Source organism: Prorops nasuta, unplaced genomic scaffold, assembly GCF_024137725.1.
Source record: "Prorops nasuta isolate Cenicafe-Biocafe unplaced genomic scaffold, Cenicafe_Pnas_1.2 PNAS00004, whole genome shotgun sequence".
Classification (NCBI taxonomy): domain Eukaryota; kingdom Metazoa; phylum Arthropoda; class Insecta; order Hymenoptera; family Bethylidae; genus Prorops; species Prorops nasuta.
In genome coordinates this window covers 1477900-1495223 of record NW_027116801.1, presented here as the reverse complement: position 1 = coordinate 1495223, position 17324 = coordinate 1477900, and the positions used below count along the sequence as shown (strand labels likewise).

The following is a 17324-nucleotide window of genomic DNA, read 5'->3' as shown; positions in this document are numbered from 1 at the left end:
ATTTTATTATAGTTTTTGTAGCTTCATATATTCTGTTTTCTAAATTTGATATATATTGCTCCTTCTGCTTCTCAATTAGCTGGCTTAAAGGAGAAACCTTAATTGTAATATCCAAAAATTTTTTGTTCTGTTCATAAATGTGCTCATAATTTGGAGCAGATAACAAAAATGACTTTTGTGAAGAAGATAATAAGTTTAGATCAAAGTCTGGTCCATGTCCTATTGTATACGCTTTCTCTATTTCTAATTGCTTCCTATCTGATTTGTGTTTTTTATAACACCTCAGCCATTTCTTTCTCTCTATTATCAGTGTATTTGTATATTCAACTAAATCAAACGTTTCCTAATTTTTATCCAAATTTGAACCTTTCTTCTTCATAACGTCCGATTCTTCCATTTGAAAATTTTTTTTTTCAACTGCAGCAACTAAAAGTTATAAAGAAACTAATGAAATTAGCAATAGACATAGAAAGAATTTTCTAATGTACAAAGGGTTTGGTTTATTTTTTTCACTGCAGTGATATACTAGCGCAATAAAATAGACTAAGAAACTATACATTTGTGTTAATTTTAATTAATTGCAACAGTTAGCAAGTGTAGCGAAAAAGAATAGGCCTTTTGTAAGATCATTTTAGAAACGAAAACTAACCTCCATCGACTCCATCTCTCCTCAGAACTGTAGGGCTGCTATCTGTCCACTTTTCCCCGGATACTGACCTCTTTTATTAACCTTACGGGAACGTCCGGGGGGATTTTTAAACTTATCTAGGATTTTCAAATCATTCGAAAAAGTTATTTTTTTCCTAATTCGTTATTACCCGTTAAAAATTGATCAATAAATATTATTGGAAATCGGAGATGTGTCGTGGTGAGCGCTGTGAGCGCCTTCAATATGCTCTAAGGCAGTCAAAGTAAAGGCTATTCAAAGTAATTAAAATAGGGATACCGAATTTCGTATCGCTTTCTTGCAATCCGGAGCCTCCGTGTGATGATTCCAGGTTTACATTTTACCGGCTGGTAGTTCTCATTGTTGTTTTATTCTGACGTCATCATTAGATGGATAGATACATAGAGAAAAAGAAAGAAACAATTGAATAGGTTAGTAGGGAAGAAGAAATGGAATAAAAAAGTTAGGAAGGAGGAGGTGAGCAACATTAAATAATTCGTAATAACTAATCTCAAAACTTAATGAAATAAGAATAAATATTTCGAGATTAATAATAAACTGAAGTATTAAACTGTTTAAGTTTTGGCGCGTTCCATATCGTTTTTTATTTTTAATTTATTAGTGGTTCTCCTATGACGATACTACATTCAGGGCCGTAGTATCCGTACTGTATAATTCTAAATCTCTCATTAGAGTACGTAAAAACATGCGATCAGAAGAGTAGGTTTATTCGTAATTTAAATTCATATTAATGTAGAACTAGACTAAAATTGTATTATTATATTTTTATGAGGGAAAAGTTAAGTTAGGTATGAACAAACATAGTTTAACTGTACTCAGAATTTTAATAGGAAGGGCTCAGGGGGGAAAGGACACGGCCCTGTTCGGGATATAGGATATGATGATAATGCTATAAACTACTACTGACTCAAAATGAAATATTTGTAACATAGGATTAAGTACAATAATCATCCCTAGCTTTTCTATTTTTTTGTAATATATAAAAGTAGGACTAATAAAGAATGGTATACAATGATTGCGAAAAGTTAAAGAATAATGTCAATAATTGCAGCAAAGAAGCGAATGAGTAGGTGATTTGACTAACGTAGCGCTACATCGTGACGTATCGTTTCCGTAACGTCAGTCGTCTTTGCTTCTCTCTACGGCTCTATTCTCTCCAATTCTCTCATCTCTTTTCTACCTATATGCTTTGCTACTACTATCTCTCTTACCTATCGTTTCATCCACTCACTGTGACTGTATTGTGCTTGCTTGTGGCTTGTGCCTGTGCCGTGGCTCTGCAGGCTGTGGTGGCTTGTTCTGTACCGTGACTGTAAAGTGTAACTGTAACTGTGTGGCCTCTGTGCTGTGCTAGCTGTGTCTACTTGGCTACTAGTAGCGAAAGGGAAAATGTCGGCGTGTTGGTGGGGCTTATTGTGCCACCAATAATTTCTCTTGCGGTTTTTTGCCTATTCTTGGCCAAAAATCTGATTTTAATTATTGTTCCCCGACAAGAAATTTATACAAAAATTTATTTACTCTCTTGAGCGTTTGACTCTTTCGCAGAGGGATTCGCTATATTTAAGATTTCGACCATTAACTAACTGATTGCGTGGATTCTGAGGGTTTGTGAGAATCTACCATTTTTCCAAGCTCTCGGACAAAGTAAAAAGTTGAAACAAAGATTCGTATAATAAATCCACGACTGATATGGCGGCAATATCAATGGCAGTTGCGAAGAACGATTTCATCGTGGGTGGAAAGTATAGGTTGATGAGAAAGATCGGCTCGGGCTCCTTTGGAGACATTTACCTTGGCATCAACATCGCTAATGGCGAGGTAGGAATACCAGTATAAATCGCTTCATATTTCATCAGTCAATTTCTGTCCTCTATTTTTCCTTGATCCTCTTTCATTCTCTTTACTTCGTAATATGGACGTTTTTCTTAGCTTCCACAAACTTTCACAATTTACCATTTCCATGCTTTGACTCTTCCATCTGCTATTTACAATAAGTCTACATAATCATTAGTAATAGTACTTAAATTATATTTAAAGACTTTACATTTTTGATCATTTCCTTTTTATAAAACAGTTTTCTTTTATCTGTACACTAAAGCATTAGGGTAAATCAATATATGAGCTCCCTTTATTGCTTCAAACTTCTATATACTCATTACATATATATGTATATATATATATATTCAAAAGTTATAACATGATTTTTGTATTTGTGTACGTATATGCAAATACATATATTAAGCAAATTTTAATGCACTCCTAAGCATTAATATAACAAATATTTTTATGTTTCTATCATTAGATTCATATTGACATACCTTAGCCTGTTTCAATAATAGATCTGATTATACATTTTTAATTTTTCTATAGTTGTCTAGCCAAATATCTATTGATTATATATAACTTATTATTAGTCAAACACTGGTTGAATACTATATTATTTCTCTAGTCTTATGAATTACCTATATTAAATTAATTTAATATGACACATATATTTAATAATTACTTTTATCAATGCAAATCAATATGAATTAATTGTTAAATTTTTAGGAAGTTGCAATTAAATTGGAAAATGTACGTGCTAGACACCCTCAACTTTTATACGAATCAAAATTGTACAAAATATTAAATGGTGGTATAGGAATACCACATATACGCTGGTAATTATAAATTTATCGCATTAAAGAAAATATTTTTATTTCTTTTTAGTTATTGAAGAATTTTGAATAAAGCACATTAACACATTGAAATTAATATTATAATTTGTTAGGTTTGGGCAAGAAAGAGAATATAATGTGCTTGTAATGGACCTACTAGGACCATCTTTAGAAGATCTTTTTACTTTCTGCTCACGAAAGTTTACTGTCAAAACAGTTTTAATGCTGGCTGATCAAATGATTGGTAGGATTGAATATGTTCACTGCAAGCATTTCATTCATAGAGATATAAAGCCAGACAACTTTTTAATGGGTATTGGCCGTCATTGCAATAAAGTACTATTCAAGTTTTCTCACAATAAAGATACTGACATATGCTTTTTATTTATCTGTCACTCTTTATGACATTGCTTTTGAATTCTTTCAGCTGTTTCTAATTGATTTTGGATTGGCAAAAAAGTATAGGGATAGTCGTACAAGATTACATATAGCTTATCGTGAAGATAAAAATTTGACAGGCACAGCGAGGTATGCCTCAATCAATGCTCATGTTGGCATTGAGCAAAGTCGTCGCGATGATATGGAGTCACTAGGGTACGTCTTGATGTACTTTAATCGGGGGTCACTTCCATGGCAAGGACTTAAAGCTGCAACCAAAAAGCAAAAGTATGAAAAAATTAGCGAAAAGAAAATGTCAACGCCTGTGGAAGTATTGTGCAAGGTATGTCTTCTATAGAAATTAAAATATCCTTAGTTTTTACTAATAATTAAAACAATAAATGTGTTTTTCTAGGGTTACCCAGCAGAATTTGCAATGTATTTAAATTATACACGAGGTTTGCGTTTTGAGGAAAATCCAGATTATATGTACCTTCGCCAGCTTTTCCGTATTCTTTTCCGTACATTAAACCATCAGTACGATTATACGTTTGATTGGACAATGCTAAAACAGAAGTCAGCGCTTAGTGGACCTAGTAATTTAGGTCAAGGTACACAGGGTGCTACTGGACAAACAGCAGGCCAAGGTCAAGCCCCTGGTCAAGCTAATACACCATCAGGTAAATACATTTAATATGTTCTATTTTCCATTAATGTAACCTTTACAATTAAATATCGTGTCAAACTAATAGGAATGTACTAATTTGCCTGTTATAGGAACGCGTTAAAGCCGTAAGCATCCAACTAGCATGCGTGCTGATTGCAATCTTTAAAGTGTCGTAAAAGTACGAGGTACAAATACCTTGAATCAATGTCATTCGAAGAGTCAAAAAAAAAAGACTCCACGTCCTGGAGTAACCAGGAGCATTGTGTGATTGTAAGTGAAACCAACGACAAAGGAAGAAAAACAAAAAAAAAATAAATGATGCAGGAAGTACATAATTATGGATTCACTGTTCCACATAAACTTTGGTGTTTCCCATTGCTTATAGTTTTTCGATTGACCAATCTCTTCGGGATTAAAATCTGAGTGAGATAAGCCAATGTTGGCTTGTTCGTATTTTGTTATTATCTATTTAATTAATCGTTGATGATCATTGAAATAAAGGTTTTTCATGTCCCGAAGATCTTTGTAAAAGAGTGTACGTCACACCAGAGTTCAGTGTAATAAGCGATGTTGCGATTGATGAAAGTCCAATATACATATATATATATATATTCATAGAAAGAAAGAGAGAATGTTTTGACCATTCTTAAAGCTCGCTTAAGTCGGGCACGTGAGTTAGAAAAAATTTTGTATCTACTCTATAAATCGGAAAGCGTGCATTGCCGAATGAATGGGTGAATGAGAGAGAAAGCAAGAGTGAAAGATGAAATGGCCATGAGAGTGAGGGATATATGAGAGAAAGTAAGATGAGAGTAGGAAGGAAAGAGGAAGCAGCAGCCAGCCGAAGCCGTGAAGAAGAATAGAAAAGCGATTATAGAGCTGTCTAGGAAGTGTAAAAATTACTAAAAACAATTATTATTTTAATTGTCTCCTGTCTCTACTAATAAGAATGAATAAAGTGTGACTGGTATTCTGTGAATTTTTTTTTACCTAAGTTTCCATAATTTGTATCAAAGATTCCACTTTGATATATTGAAAATTTTATTAATAGATGCTTTGAAAATGATAATGTTTTGAGCGTGACGAGCTTGAATAGCATTAATATTAACGTTAGAGTATTTAAGGTTTAAATGTCTAAAGGATTATTATTTAATTGATCACTCTCTCTTTCTTTTTGATTCAAATAACTGAGATACAAGTGGACAAACGTCTTACTACCATTCACCCTTTCTTCCATAATCACATAAATAAATGTGTACAAGAGATATTGATAAAAAATTACTTTATATGAGAAAACAGCGTCGTAGTTATTCATATCAAATTTTGCTCTTAAAATTAATTTCAGCGTCATAAAGAAATTTTGTATTATAGCAAGTTTTTCTTCGAAGTAGTTTTAATGATCAAGACTGTGCAGTTTAAACTGCTTCATAAATCAATATAATAATTAACATAATAAACAGATATACATAAATAAAATAACTATTCATACCTACAAACGTATATCTATTTATCTGTGAGTTCTGTCCATGCTAATCCGATCAGTTAGTTTATACCGTATCGTAAAATACGGTCACGAAATTTGCTATGAGCAGAAGTTGCGGCAATGCTTGTTTGTTTTGTATTATTTTCGATTATATAATTCGCGTTGAAACATTGGGCCTGTTTTTCCTCGCTGCATTGGTTTAATAAGTTGAAATAAAACAAGTAGATGTTTTCTCTTTCTAACTTGTAGCCAGTGCAACACTGTAGCGACAGAACAGTTTTATTATGTTTCATGTTTATGATGAGTTTATCCCGATGATTGCCAATAACGAACAATGCATTTCGTCATGCATATTTGTTTTTGGCCATACTTTATGTATATAGTATTGAAACGTCCAGCAAGCCTTAATGCGATCTACGATGTGAATAGTATCCATTTTAGATTTAGGTTTTATCTAACTTTGGGAATAACATTTCGGAAGTTTAGTTACAAAACAGTGATGTAAAATAAGATGAACATTAATTGTTTTGGACGGATACGATAACTAATATAAAAATTTAGTGTATAATGTGTGTGCGTGTGAAAATGGGGCGGGATGAAGAACGCGAATGAGTTAGTAGATAATCAATTATATATATGCACATATTACTATCTGATATATAGTTATACTAATATATATATGACGGTAATAAGGCATACGTTATTTCACGAATAACGAAGAATACTATATCAATGGTTTATTGCTCCTTTTATCTCTATTAAATAAAAACATTAAAATTGTATCATAGCTTTCGTTAACGTTCTCAGTTCGCATTTATCAATCAAATAGAAGAAAGATTACTTAAACGTTTGCTATGTTCTTTTTCTTGATTAAATTTAATGGATCACCTCTTCTCACTTCATCCATTGAAAAATGATTATACAATGAAGAGTCCTATATGCAGAGTTTTAATAATGTATTTATTATACATAAATTATAAAGATTCATGTTTTATAATTTTTTCTCGATTAGATTTTTCCTCGCGCGCTGCTAATTATAATGTTGTTATACAAGAACGGTTAAAAGTTCAAATTAAATAATTTTAATTTCTTGATATTTATTAGTTTTAAATTTGTCAATTGTTTTATCATTCTAGTATAAAAGTAGTAACACAGATATTAAGACAAAATAAATTACGAACAATTGAAGTAATACGAAATTAATAACACAGTAGACTATGAATCTTTCTCAGCTCAGAAATACCAGTGTCCACGCATACACTTTTTGCTGGTCCATTGTAAGGAATTTGAATTTGCGCAGCTAATAATTTTTGAGTTTCTTGCATTGAAGCTGCCATATCTCGATTAGGAAAAACAGCAAAAGCTGCTTCTGCTCTTCCTCCGGCTTTTCGTTTAATTGTTTCCTTTCGTACCTCGTCCTTTCAAAGATTTTAATTCATAGTTATTTTTTAAGTTATTACACTAAATATTGATTAAATTAATAAGCCAGCTTACCGTTAAATAATTTACTTGGTCTTTTAATTTTTCCATAATTATTTGGCGTTTCATTAACTGATGAATTGCGGTTATATTTTCAAGCGTAGTACTTTCTTGTTTTTTATGCCGGCTCAGATCAGGCACTGTCGGATGCATTAAAGTAGCTTCTATATTCTAAATGAAATATATACAATTGCTTTATACGTAAAAGAATTAAACTGATTTCTTGTATATATTATTAATTTACCTTGCGAAGATTGTTTACTTGTTGCTTCAATCCATTAATTTTTGGATCAACAAACTTTGTTTTACAAATCAAAGGCAGAGGCTCCAAATTACTGAACTTTTGCTGCAGGTCATTGACTAAGAGTTTCGTCTTTTGCCGATGCTCTCTAGTCAATGCTTCTTTGAGTGCAGATATCTCTTGGAGCAAATATTGGTTGTCTGCATATTGCGCATTTAATGAGCATGAAGATGCTGAAGTATTCATCACACTGTCTGATCCAGAGACAGGAGACGATTTCTTTCCGATCGATTTCAATTTCTCTTTAAGCTGACCTTTCTCCGATTCTAAACTATCTATATCAGTTTGTAGATGATCCATAGTCTCCTCAAATTCTTTCTCCTATTTGCACAAAAGATTAATAATTCATTTAATACTTCTGAAAACAATGCATAGATTTAATTATTCCTAAATATTTAAAAAATTACTTTTTTCTTTAATTGACTTTGCGTCAACTCCAGCTGTCGTTTTAATTTTTCCATATTTAACTCATAATCGTGCTGTTGTGTTGCAAGTTGCTTTTCGGTAAACTGTTTTCTTAAACTCATCTGGGATAATTCTTCTTGTTTTTCGCGTAGTGCTAGCCGAGCTTCACGCAAGTCACTTTCTTTATCCTCAAGTTTCCTAATGTATAAAAGCTTTAATGATAACAATAATACACAGTAATAATTAAAAAATATGAATGGAACGGTTTGCCTACCGACTAAGATTCTTTGTTTCCTCCGATTCACTTCTAACTGCTTTCGCTCTTCTTAAAACAGGCGTTAATAATTCATGTTCAGCCTTTTGCTTAAAAGTATGCGATGTTTGACCGGCGATAGCTAACTCATTTTCGCACTCTGCCATTTTTTGGGCCAAATTAGATGCGAATTGTTGCATTGCTAATAAACTGGTTTTAATAGTAGGAACGGGTCCCATATCCTCGGTGTCATAGATTTTTTCAGTGGAAATTGCAGCCATGTCTTTAAGCTTTTCTGCGCTTAATCCCATTTCTAAATCTATAAAATAATTAGGTTAAAAAGTTTCGAATGATTTTATTTGACCAGTTTACTCACCTCCATTTGCAATAACTGCTTGTACAGCATTTTTCAGCAAATCTTGAAGTGTTTTCATTATCTTTATAGAATGTTGGTAACTCGTTACCAGCTGTTCATTGCAATTTTTACCCAAACCTAAGTTCATTGTTTTAATTTGATCACGAGGTACACGTCTTCTGGCTGATTTCAAATGTTGCTGAATTACTTCGCATGTTGTTTCAATATGCTGACACAGGAGGCCTTTAAACAAATATATATTATAGTATATGTTAAATAGAAAACTGAGAGAAAACAAAAATTATCATTGACGTCGAACCTATATCACTGCCATCTCCTTGAATGAGTATTTTGATAGCTGAAGCATCTGTACTAATAGCATCACAAGCACTAATCAATGTCTTTGATCCATTTATTACTAATTGAGATTGATTTATGTATTCGCTTTCTCCAAATAGCACAGAAAACATAGTTGTAAAATATATGCAGCACTTTTCAATAGCATCCATTGGTAAATTCTCGTCCAACTGATCCCTTTTAGCTAAATCAATCAAAGAATCTAAAGATTTCTCTTGTGCAGCCATTTCTAAATAAGCTGAGCCAGCTTTCAGTAACATCTCTGGATTACAAGAATTCAATGCTGATTCAAAGCAGCTCAAAGATGTTTGCATGGCATACATGTAAGAGCATAATCGGGATCTAAATACGCATTGCGCTACAGAGTGACCCTTTATCACTGTTGATCTGGAAACAGGGGTAAGTTATATAATGAAAAACGACAATTTTCACTCAAACAAATACCTATCAACTTTTTCAATATTCCTATATTTGTCGCGTATTTGGGTAATTAAAATTTCAGTCTTCTGAATCATTCTCGGTATAAGCAAAAGAGTTAAAATTGCATCGTGATCTCCGCCCCTAATAAGGAATGCTGGTGGCATGAAAGACAGCAAATATCGTACGTGACTGCGGGCTTCTTCAGCATCTAATCTACGTAATTCTAAATCAACAGCTTTCGTTTGTGCTTTTGTCTCAGCAAATGTTTTTTGGAAATCTAAGATTTCAGCCAATTGCTGTTCAGTTCCTGAAATAATACACATATAAAATTATACATGATCCAGCGTCTAAATCAATTTTTTGCCAGGTCACACATTTATGTTACTGCTAAGATCTTACCACGAGAACCCGAACTGCTTGCTTCGGTAGATTGAACACGTTGCTGCAATTGCACGCACTGTTCTTGTAACTGTTGAGTTAGTTCGCGGAATTTGGCAATCGTAAGTTCTCGGTCAGCCAATGTTTCGAGTGCAGCATCACGATGTCGATGAGCTTCGCGTGCAGTTCCTAATGCTAAATCCAATTCCTCGCGAAGCTCTAATTCCAATTCTTTAGAAGACTCAGCTAGTTGATCCGACATATCCTAAAAGTGTTAAACGTGTTATACGTAAAAAAGATAATTAATCTTCAGAGGACCGGTTCGATTTTTTAAGATTTTGTTATTTTTATAATTAAAATATTTTTACACTTGTCAGTGGGTTTGACTTTGAAAAACACGACCTTAGCTACGTTCAGGAAACAGAGCACTTCATAAGCGCTAAGTAAAATATACGGTATGATTGGCCAGTTTCAATGAATTTCGTTAAGTTCATTTGACTACAAACCTTGCTCCAAAAGCTAAAAGTAAGCTCTTGGCCCTTGAAGGATTAAAGGACAAGAGTAAAGTCTTTTTGTAAAAATTACCTGAAGAGCTTCCAAATCATTCACTTCTTCCTCTAATTCAGTAACCCTCTCTTCTAGAGCCATTTTTTTTTCACTCAGAGCTACAACCATTTCTTCGGCACCAAGAGCAGCGTCCACCTAATAATAATATATATATATCTATATATATGTATATGCATTTGTAAAAAAAAATATGGGTTTTATATTTATAACTCCATTTCAATACATTTAATAGAAAAAATTACCTGCTCTTGCAAATCAGAGATCTGGTGTTCCATTTCTTCAACTCGAGTTGATAGCTTTTCTTTTGTTCTGCCTAATTCAAGAATCTCCGATTTCTTTTGATCTAAATCTTTCTGTAATTTTTGAAACTCATGTTTCTCATGTGCCGATAGATCACGCATTCTCACTAGAGTTTCACGTAATCTACTATTTTGCTGTTCAAGCTGCTTTATTTCAAAACTTGATGTTGACGAACCTCCACCAGCGGTCCCTGCTGTCTGTAATACGTTGATAGCTTTGTTAAAACTTGCTACAAATAGTAAAAATGGGAATGCGCGTGTACAGGAAGACAAAATATGACTTGGATACGTTACTCTTTCGGACATTTCAGTACGCAGTAATTCTAAATCTACATTTTGTTCCTCAAGCTTTTCTTTTAATTGCTCCAATTCAATCTGCAGAGTTTCCGCTTTCTCTTCAGCCATTTCTTTATCCAAAGTAGCCATTTCAACTGTCTCCGCTAGCTCTGCCATTTCTTCCTGAAATTGCTCTTTAGCGGCGTGGGCGTCTTTAGCTTCTTGTTTAGCGCGTTGAATGTCACGCTGTAGTAAGGCCTTTAAATTAAAATTGAAGAAAATGTAATTTCTTTAATCAGTTTTTTAATTTATTTTATCATGTTAAAAGCGTTGGATTAATTACTTGGCTCTCCATCACTTTTGTTTTAAATTCGATTAATTGCTCTAGTTGTATCTTAATTTTTTCAAAATCTTTCATTCTCTCTTTATCCTGCATTCGTTTTACTCGAAGAGTCTCCACTTTCTCATTTAGGTCACGAACCTGAAATTTTTCGTAAGAATCATAATGTAACAATAATTAAAAGAATTTTGCAAAACAATGATCTAATAAAAATTAATATTGACACTACCTGTGCTTTCAAGTTATCATTTTCTTGTAACAGTTGCATTTGAGATAATTTCTCCTCTACTATACTTGCTGCTGCCGCTGAACCAGCCATCGCTTGTCCAGGTACAAATTGTGGCTTCAGTGTTTCAACAAATCCAGTCTGTATTAAAAACAAAGAAATAAAAAATTCAATTCAAGAAAGAAAGGCATATTGAGAGATATACTACAAAAAATCATTACTTTAAAGTAAAACAATTGTCGTTAGCGGGTGTTTTTTTAATTATTGTATTTAGATTTAGTACTATAGCCATATCAATATAGCCAATATCTCCCTATAGGTGATGCTTTATACCGTTTGAAGACATCTTCTCATTAAGATTACAGAATAACAACGATAATAACGAAGTCGTCAAAATCAACGACGATGACGATAACAATGATGAAAAAAACACTCTGCGTACTTTTTCTGTGAAAAGCGTTCTTCATAATAATGTTGTTGTATATACACTCAAAATAATTAATTTCTGATACTATGATTAAGGAGATTAGTTATAACAGCAGACACCAATAAAGACTACATCGAGAATGCTCTATTAATTCTAAAGATTATAATAATGACGATAATTAAAAAAATAAATCATAAGTAACGTATTTAGTTAATTGAATTAATTGTAGATAGGTTGTTGTACAGAGAATGTACCAACTAAATACATATCGACCACTTATGCATATACTGAGCAATGAGCGACAGGATCTTTTTACTTCTTTCTGTTTAATTTGTTTTGTTAGTTTTATTTATTAGATAATTCAATTAATGGATAAACTTAAAGGTAAAAGGGAAATTCAGCGTAGGAGACGCCAAGCTTTGAAATCTGAGTGTCCTTTTATTCCATATAATAAGAATAGAAAATATTGGTATATAGAAGCATTTAAAGAAATATAAATAAACGAAAAGCATACTTTTAACCAAAGTAAAATCAGGCAAAGGGCAAAGCAAGGGGTAGAAAAAAAGAGAGAGAAGTTTATTGTTTGTTAAAAATGAGATAGCCTGTTAAAGGTGCTTTATAATGCTTTTATCAATTTACAGGAGCTGTATGTTATGATGAGAGATTGGCATACATCTAAGATGAAAAAATCATGATTATGTAGATGATGCATAAGATCTGTGAGATATTACAATTAATGAATATTAATTACATTATTGTGATCATCTTGGGCCTTTGGCCTTTTGCCGGGAGGTGAGCTCGTGCTAGAGGATTTCTGAAACACGTACGTGCATTCCCATATGAATCTTTCTGTGACACATTTATTCATTTCTCTCTGTCTTCCATTCACTCTCCTCCCCCCTCATTTCTCTCATCTCTCTTTTTTTCAAAAAGTAGTTAAATAATTTATTTCTTTCGAATAAATAAATATTCAAGGCCCGTGAATTTAAACGATTCCATGAGATATTCGATAAGATAAACCTATGTTCGCGTTGAAGCGCTCATAAAATAATAATTTATACCAAAATGATGCGAGTAATTTCGTTTACTCATGATTATATGAATGATAATACCTCAATGAAGGATGCTCGTTTCGTTGATGAGGGCGCTGGGATAAGAGATTCTCCGCAATCCTTACGTTCATGCTGTGAAGTAGATAAATTTTCCATACTTGGGGTGCTCAATTGTGTTCTACTACCAGCCAATGACAGTCTTGAGCTGCAAAATAGAATTATATTTTATCTAATTAATAATTGGCATATAAAAGATGTTAATTTGATTTTAAAGAACTGAGCTGTTTTAAATGTTTATAGATAAGATGGTTTTCCACATCTCTTACATTTAATCTGATGTATTATACACATAGCCAAGCATAGGTGAACAAAACATTTTTCCCTGATGGAAACAACAAATAATATATTTTGCAATTACTATTTGAAACCTTTTGACTGAATAATTATTATAGAAAACTTAGTGCTTATTATTATTTTGTTTGAAGAGTATTAAGCGGTGTCCATTCAGCTAATATTGTGTATTTAATAGTAGATACTTTTTTCTTATACATATAGAAAGCAAAAGCATTAAATTGGCAGTAACACGGAAAGATTATACTTCAATTGACACTGTTTCTTACCCAGGTAATTTTTCAGATTGTTGGTGAGTTACTTGCGCAGGAGATGCTTTTCTCCGTACTCTTTTAAAAGCAGCATATACATGTTGATTATTTATTAGTGGTACTAGCTCTCGACAAATAATTAGTTTACATTTAATTTTAGCTCTTATTTAAACAAAATTATTAAATTTATTTTTGTGTCAATTCTTATATTACTTTGTACCAGCTTCAAGAACAAATAATTTTGATTTATTTATTATTACTTACATAGTTGGCTCATTCCTTCGATGCAAACTCATTCTGTGATAATATTAATAATGTCACTATTGTATTTATGTAATCGCATTATTTAAATATCCCAGTTTAAGTCCTTTCTAATATGATAATAGAACACATTGGTCTACAAACCTGTGTAGCCTGCTTCTAGCTCTTGCAGCACCACTTTCATCAGGCATTGTAGCACTGCTGTTTGCTGAGGAAGGACTTGCAGGTTCTGCTTTATTGCCAGCTTCATCCAATAAATTAAGTTGCGCTTGCCGTACGAACATGCCATAATTATCTGGGCACTGAAAATTTATACTATTAGATACATACTAAGGATTTGGAGATGTAAAAAACTGGAGAGTAGAAAGGGGAGGATTTTAATTGCTGAATTTCATGTGATAATAAAACAGAAATATTATAAATCTTTTTTAATTTACATCCAAAATACAAGACAATGTTGAAGCTGCTGCTCTGAATATCTTGACTACATTATTATATTAGGTTCAAATTAAAGGGAGAGAGGATATACAATCTGCCAAATCAATATTATAGCAATAGAAAACAAAATGTGTTATATTTACTTTAAAATATGTTTGTCCTTTGATAGTGCCATTATTTTTTCCTTTTGGTCCGTCTAAGATAACTCCAATCCATTTTCCAGATGCAAAACTTGGATGACCAATATACGCAATAACACCTTGGCATTCTTTTCCTATGACTTCTACCCGTTGTCCTATCTTAAATGACATATTTGCCGCATTCGATTTAGTCTAATTTGTCTAACGATTTATAAACACAGCAAAAAATATTATTGCTGCACAGTAAAAGGTTATAAATTACTGTGGCATAAATAGACACAGCAGATGATTCGGTTCAATTTGATTTCACCATTTCAGCTAACAAACCGACTACCGTGCACTGACAATTCACTTGCTCCAAAAACATGTCGTAATGTCAAATGGCAATGACAATATTGACAATCAGAGTAAGAAAGAGAATTGGTGTGAGAGGATACAGTTTTTTATGAACACAGGCTAAAAATTACTATACACAACATTTAAAAGAACCTAAGTAAAAGAGTAAACTGAGAATAAATTAATTTTCCTAGATTGAAATTTTAACGAAATGCATGTACGGTATAGCAATTATTTGAATCATTTAATTTTCAAGTCACAGGTCACTCCACATTATCGTTTCACTGTATATGTATGTGTATTATCAATTATTAATTGCGATTTGCGAACGTGTTTAGTATACAGTGAAAAACTTGTTACACTGCTGTCTATTGTTAATTTTTCACTGTGAATTCCGTATATGTACGTATAAAGCAATACATTCTCACTTCTCTATACATGTATTTCATGCAAGGTACCTTATATGTATGCCGCCATAGAGAAAAATCCTGTAAGTACTGCACTGTAGCTGAATCACGCGCGAAACTAATTTCCTATGATGTATATATGTATGTACTTTTTACTTTCAGAGGGCTAAATTTTTTTATTAAGAAAATTTTTTAGATTTTTAGATAAATTTACTTGTTAATGCTCTCAAATTACTCATTAAACTTTGCTTTATCCCAATATAGTGCTCCTTTTTTAAAATTTATGCCAAGAAAAAAGTAACTATTAATAATTTTTATTTTTTTTATGATTTTCTAAAAAGAAAAACGAACTGTATTATGTTAAAGCACAGTTAATCAAGCGAGTTTATTTCTCTTAAAAAAGTTCATATTTCCTATATTTTAGAAGATTTTTTTTAATTAAATTTGTCATAGGTTTTGGATTCTGTAAGAACCTTATGTTGCTTTTACATAACAATTTTGCGCAAAGCATCACAATGCTATGTACTTTACCGCACCTCACTTCCCTACATGTCATATATGTTTTGAAGTAAAAGTAACATAAGGTGATAAGGGTCATTCTTTCACATATTGTAAATGGCTTAGTAAATTTACCCCTTTGATAAAGTTTGAAGTTGGACAGAATTTACTATAGAATGTATAATTCTTACCAAATAGATAAATTTAAAAATTATATAGAAAAACTGGCCATAAGTAAGTAATTTTGTGCACTAAGCCCAAAAAATTCATTTTTTTGAGAACATCTGTAGATTTAGGCAACAAGCTTAATACTATTTTAAGGTTGAAGTGGGTTTTGTTTTTTGGATTTTTATTACACTAACAAATTTATTGCAATGTGTAAAGTTGAATTTGTGAACAAAACCTGTTAATATAACATTATGTATTATTTGAAATTTCTGCATCCATATCACATTCAATATTTTCTTTAGCACCCTGAGTAATTTCAGTAAAACCATGTTTCTTTGAATAAATGCCTACAGGTATCAGTTTGAAAGATGTTAGCTGCTTCTCTAATAATTTCTAAAAATTGGTACTTAGTTAGAAAATGTTTTAAAGAAATAAAAATTTGATGTTCTATTTACCAATAATTTGGCTTGCTCCGGAGTTAGTGGTTGACCTTTCTTACATACTTTATATCGCTTAAGTAATGTCACCACACCTTTTTGTAATGTAGTTGGCATTCCTAATTGCCTTAAATGTGGCTCTATACTATGAGAAAACTGTGGCATTGGTCCTTCTGGAATAACAATAGACTCAGATGGTATAAATCCTGATCTAGCATAATCAAGCTCTTCATATTCTGCCACCCATTTTAACACCTAAATGTGGTTTTAATTTACAGACAATAAAACAATATTTTTATTTTTAAATAAATAAAAAATAATAATACAGAATAAATAACCTCTTTTTTTGACCTATTTGTGAAAAGTAAGCAGGTCTGCCCTTTTAGTGCTTTAGATAGTTGCTGTAATCCTTCCGCAATTTCTGCTTCGGATGAATTTTCTAAAGCCATTCTAATAACTTTATTTCGTCCAAAAATAAATCTGCTATCTTTCCATTCTGTTCGTACATTTTGCATAATATTATTTCTCATATTCTGAACTAATATTATGAATATTCGATCATATTTAGCAACACAATTTCTAACGTCTTCTATAATACGTTGTTTTAATATCACTCCTTTCTTACTAGTTTTGGTAAGAGAAACTAAAAATAAAATCATAAATATTATCCAATTAAATAATATTGCTATTGATTTGTTACATTGTATTGTATTCTCGATATAATGATCAAAGTTATTATTAAAAAAATATTTAGAAAATCATATTCTAGGTTAACTTATAATTTATTTCCCTTTCTAAAAGAAAATTTATGTCAATTAATAATTACTACTAAATTAAAAATTACTTTTTTTATCTTTTTTTGACTTAGGCATTCTTTATTTTAACTTTTAACAAGAGATAGTAAAAACTGTTACTGCTCCAAGTAGTTATAACTTTTATAAATATAAGATGTTTTTCAGGTTAAGATACTGGTTACAAAATCAACGCATGTCGCCACTCGCCACTTCGCCAGTCGCATAATGCGAGTCG

General features: G+C 32.1%; 3 protein-coding genes and 1 long non-coding RNA gene across 5 annotated transcripts; 1 reads left to right on the top strand and 3 right to left on the bottom strand.

The window, feature by feature from the left end:
• Positions 1-198: 198 nt before the first annotated feature.
• LOC136772602 (uncharacterized) lies at positions 199-2035 on the bottom strand. The gene is made up of 3 exons (XR_010822489.1): positions 1900-2035; positions 650-1040; positions 199-426 (listed from the first exon to the last, which is right to left on the bottom strand). It is a non-coding gene; the product is annotated as an uncharacterized lncRNA (long non-coding RNA).
• CkIalpha (Casein kinase Ialpha) lies at positions 1913-6535 on the top strand. The gene is made up of 6 exons (XM_066725684.1): positions 1913-2506; positions 3239-3348; positions 3459-3681; positions 3773-4066; positions 4139-4403; positions 4501-6535. The coding sequence occupies exons 1-6, from the start codon at positions 2378-2380 to the stop codon at positions 4509-4511; spliced, it is 1032 nt and encodes a 343-aa protein (XP_066581781.1). The 5' UTR covers positions 1913-2377; the 3' UTR covers positions 4512-6535.
• Positions 6536-6602: 67 nt separating this feature from the next.
• Positions 6603-15270, bottom strand: DCTN1-p150 (dynactin subunit 1). 2 transcript variants are annotated; one of them, XM_066725665.1, is made up of 20 exons: positions 14453-15270; positions 14016-14173; positions 13875-13907; positions 13629-13688; positions 13069-13213; positions 12708-12770; positions 11533-11670; positions 11307-11444; positions 10982-11221; positions 10631-10885; positions 10407-10523; positions 9843-10086; positions 9468-9750; positions 8986-9410; positions 8688-8909; positions 8333-8630; positions 8061-8256; positions 7597-7974; positions 7368-7523; positions 6603-7291 (listed from the first exon to the last, which is right to left on the bottom strand). In XM_066725665.1, exons 1-20 carry the CDS (start codon positions 14618-14620, stop codon positions 7073-7075), a joined length of 3936 nt encoding a protein of 1311 aa, XP_066581762.1. In that variant the 5' UTR covers positions 14621-15270; the 3' UTR covers positions 6603-7072. The 2 variants fall into 2 exon arrangements, with proteins under 2 accessions (XP_066581762.1, XP_066581763.1); XM_066725666.1 differs by lacking the exon at positions 13629-13688.
• A 156-nt stretch (positions 15271-15426) lies between these two features.
• Positions 15427-17319, bottom strand: RpLP0-like (ribosomal protein LP0-like). Its single transcript, XM_066725687.1, has 4 exons — positions 17140-17319; positions 16634-16938; positions 16314-16550; positions 15427-16251 (listed from the first exon to the last, which is right to left on the bottom strand). The coding sequence occupies exons 1-4, from the start codon at positions 17165-17167 to the stop codon at positions 16108-16110; spliced, it is 714 nt and encodes a 237-aa protein (XP_066581784.1). The 5' UTR covers positions 17168-17319; the 3' UTR covers positions 15427-16107.
• Positions 17320-17324: the final 5 nt, after the last annotated feature.

Excerpts from the sequence above, each read along its gene's own strand:
- RpLP0-like (XM_066725687.1), bottom strand. The coding sequence starts at position 17,167 with ATGCCTAAGTCAAAAAAAGATAAAAAAA. Across the intron at positions 16,939-17,139 it reads GTCAAAAAAAGATAAAAAAA|TTTCTCTTACCAAAACTAGT; the intron begins GTAATTTTTAAT and ends TTTTATTTTTAG. Across the intron at positions 16,551-16,633 it reads CAAATAGGTCAAAAAAAGAG|GTGTTAAAATGGGTGGCAGA; the intron begins GTTATTTATTCT and ends AACCACATTTAG.
- CkIalpha (XM_066725684.1), top strand. The coding sequence starts at position 2,378 with ATGGCGGCAATATCAATGGCAGTTGCGAAGAACGATTTCATCGTGGGT. Across the intron at positions 3,349-3,458 it reads GGAATACCACATATACGCTG|GTTTGGGCAAGAAAGAGAAT; the intron begins GTAATTATAAAT and ends ATAATTTGTTAG. Across the intron at positions 3,682-3,772 it reads TTGGCCGTCATTGCAATAAA|CTGTTTCTAATTGATTTTGG; the intron begins GTACTATTCAAG and ends GAATTCTTTCAG.
- DCTN1-p150 (XM_066725665.1), bottom strand. The coding sequence starts at position 14,620 with ATGTCATTTAAGATAGGACAACGGGTAGAAGTCATAGGAAAAGAATGC. Across the intron at positions 12,771-13,068 it reads AACGAGCATCCTTCATTGAG|AAATCCTCTAGCACGAGCTC; the intron begins GTATTATCATTC and ends TACGTGTTTCAG. Across the intron at positions 10,886-10,981 it reads GTACTGAAATGTCCGAAAGA|ACAGCAGGGACCGCTGGTGG; the intron begins GTAACGTATCCA and ends AACGTATTACAG.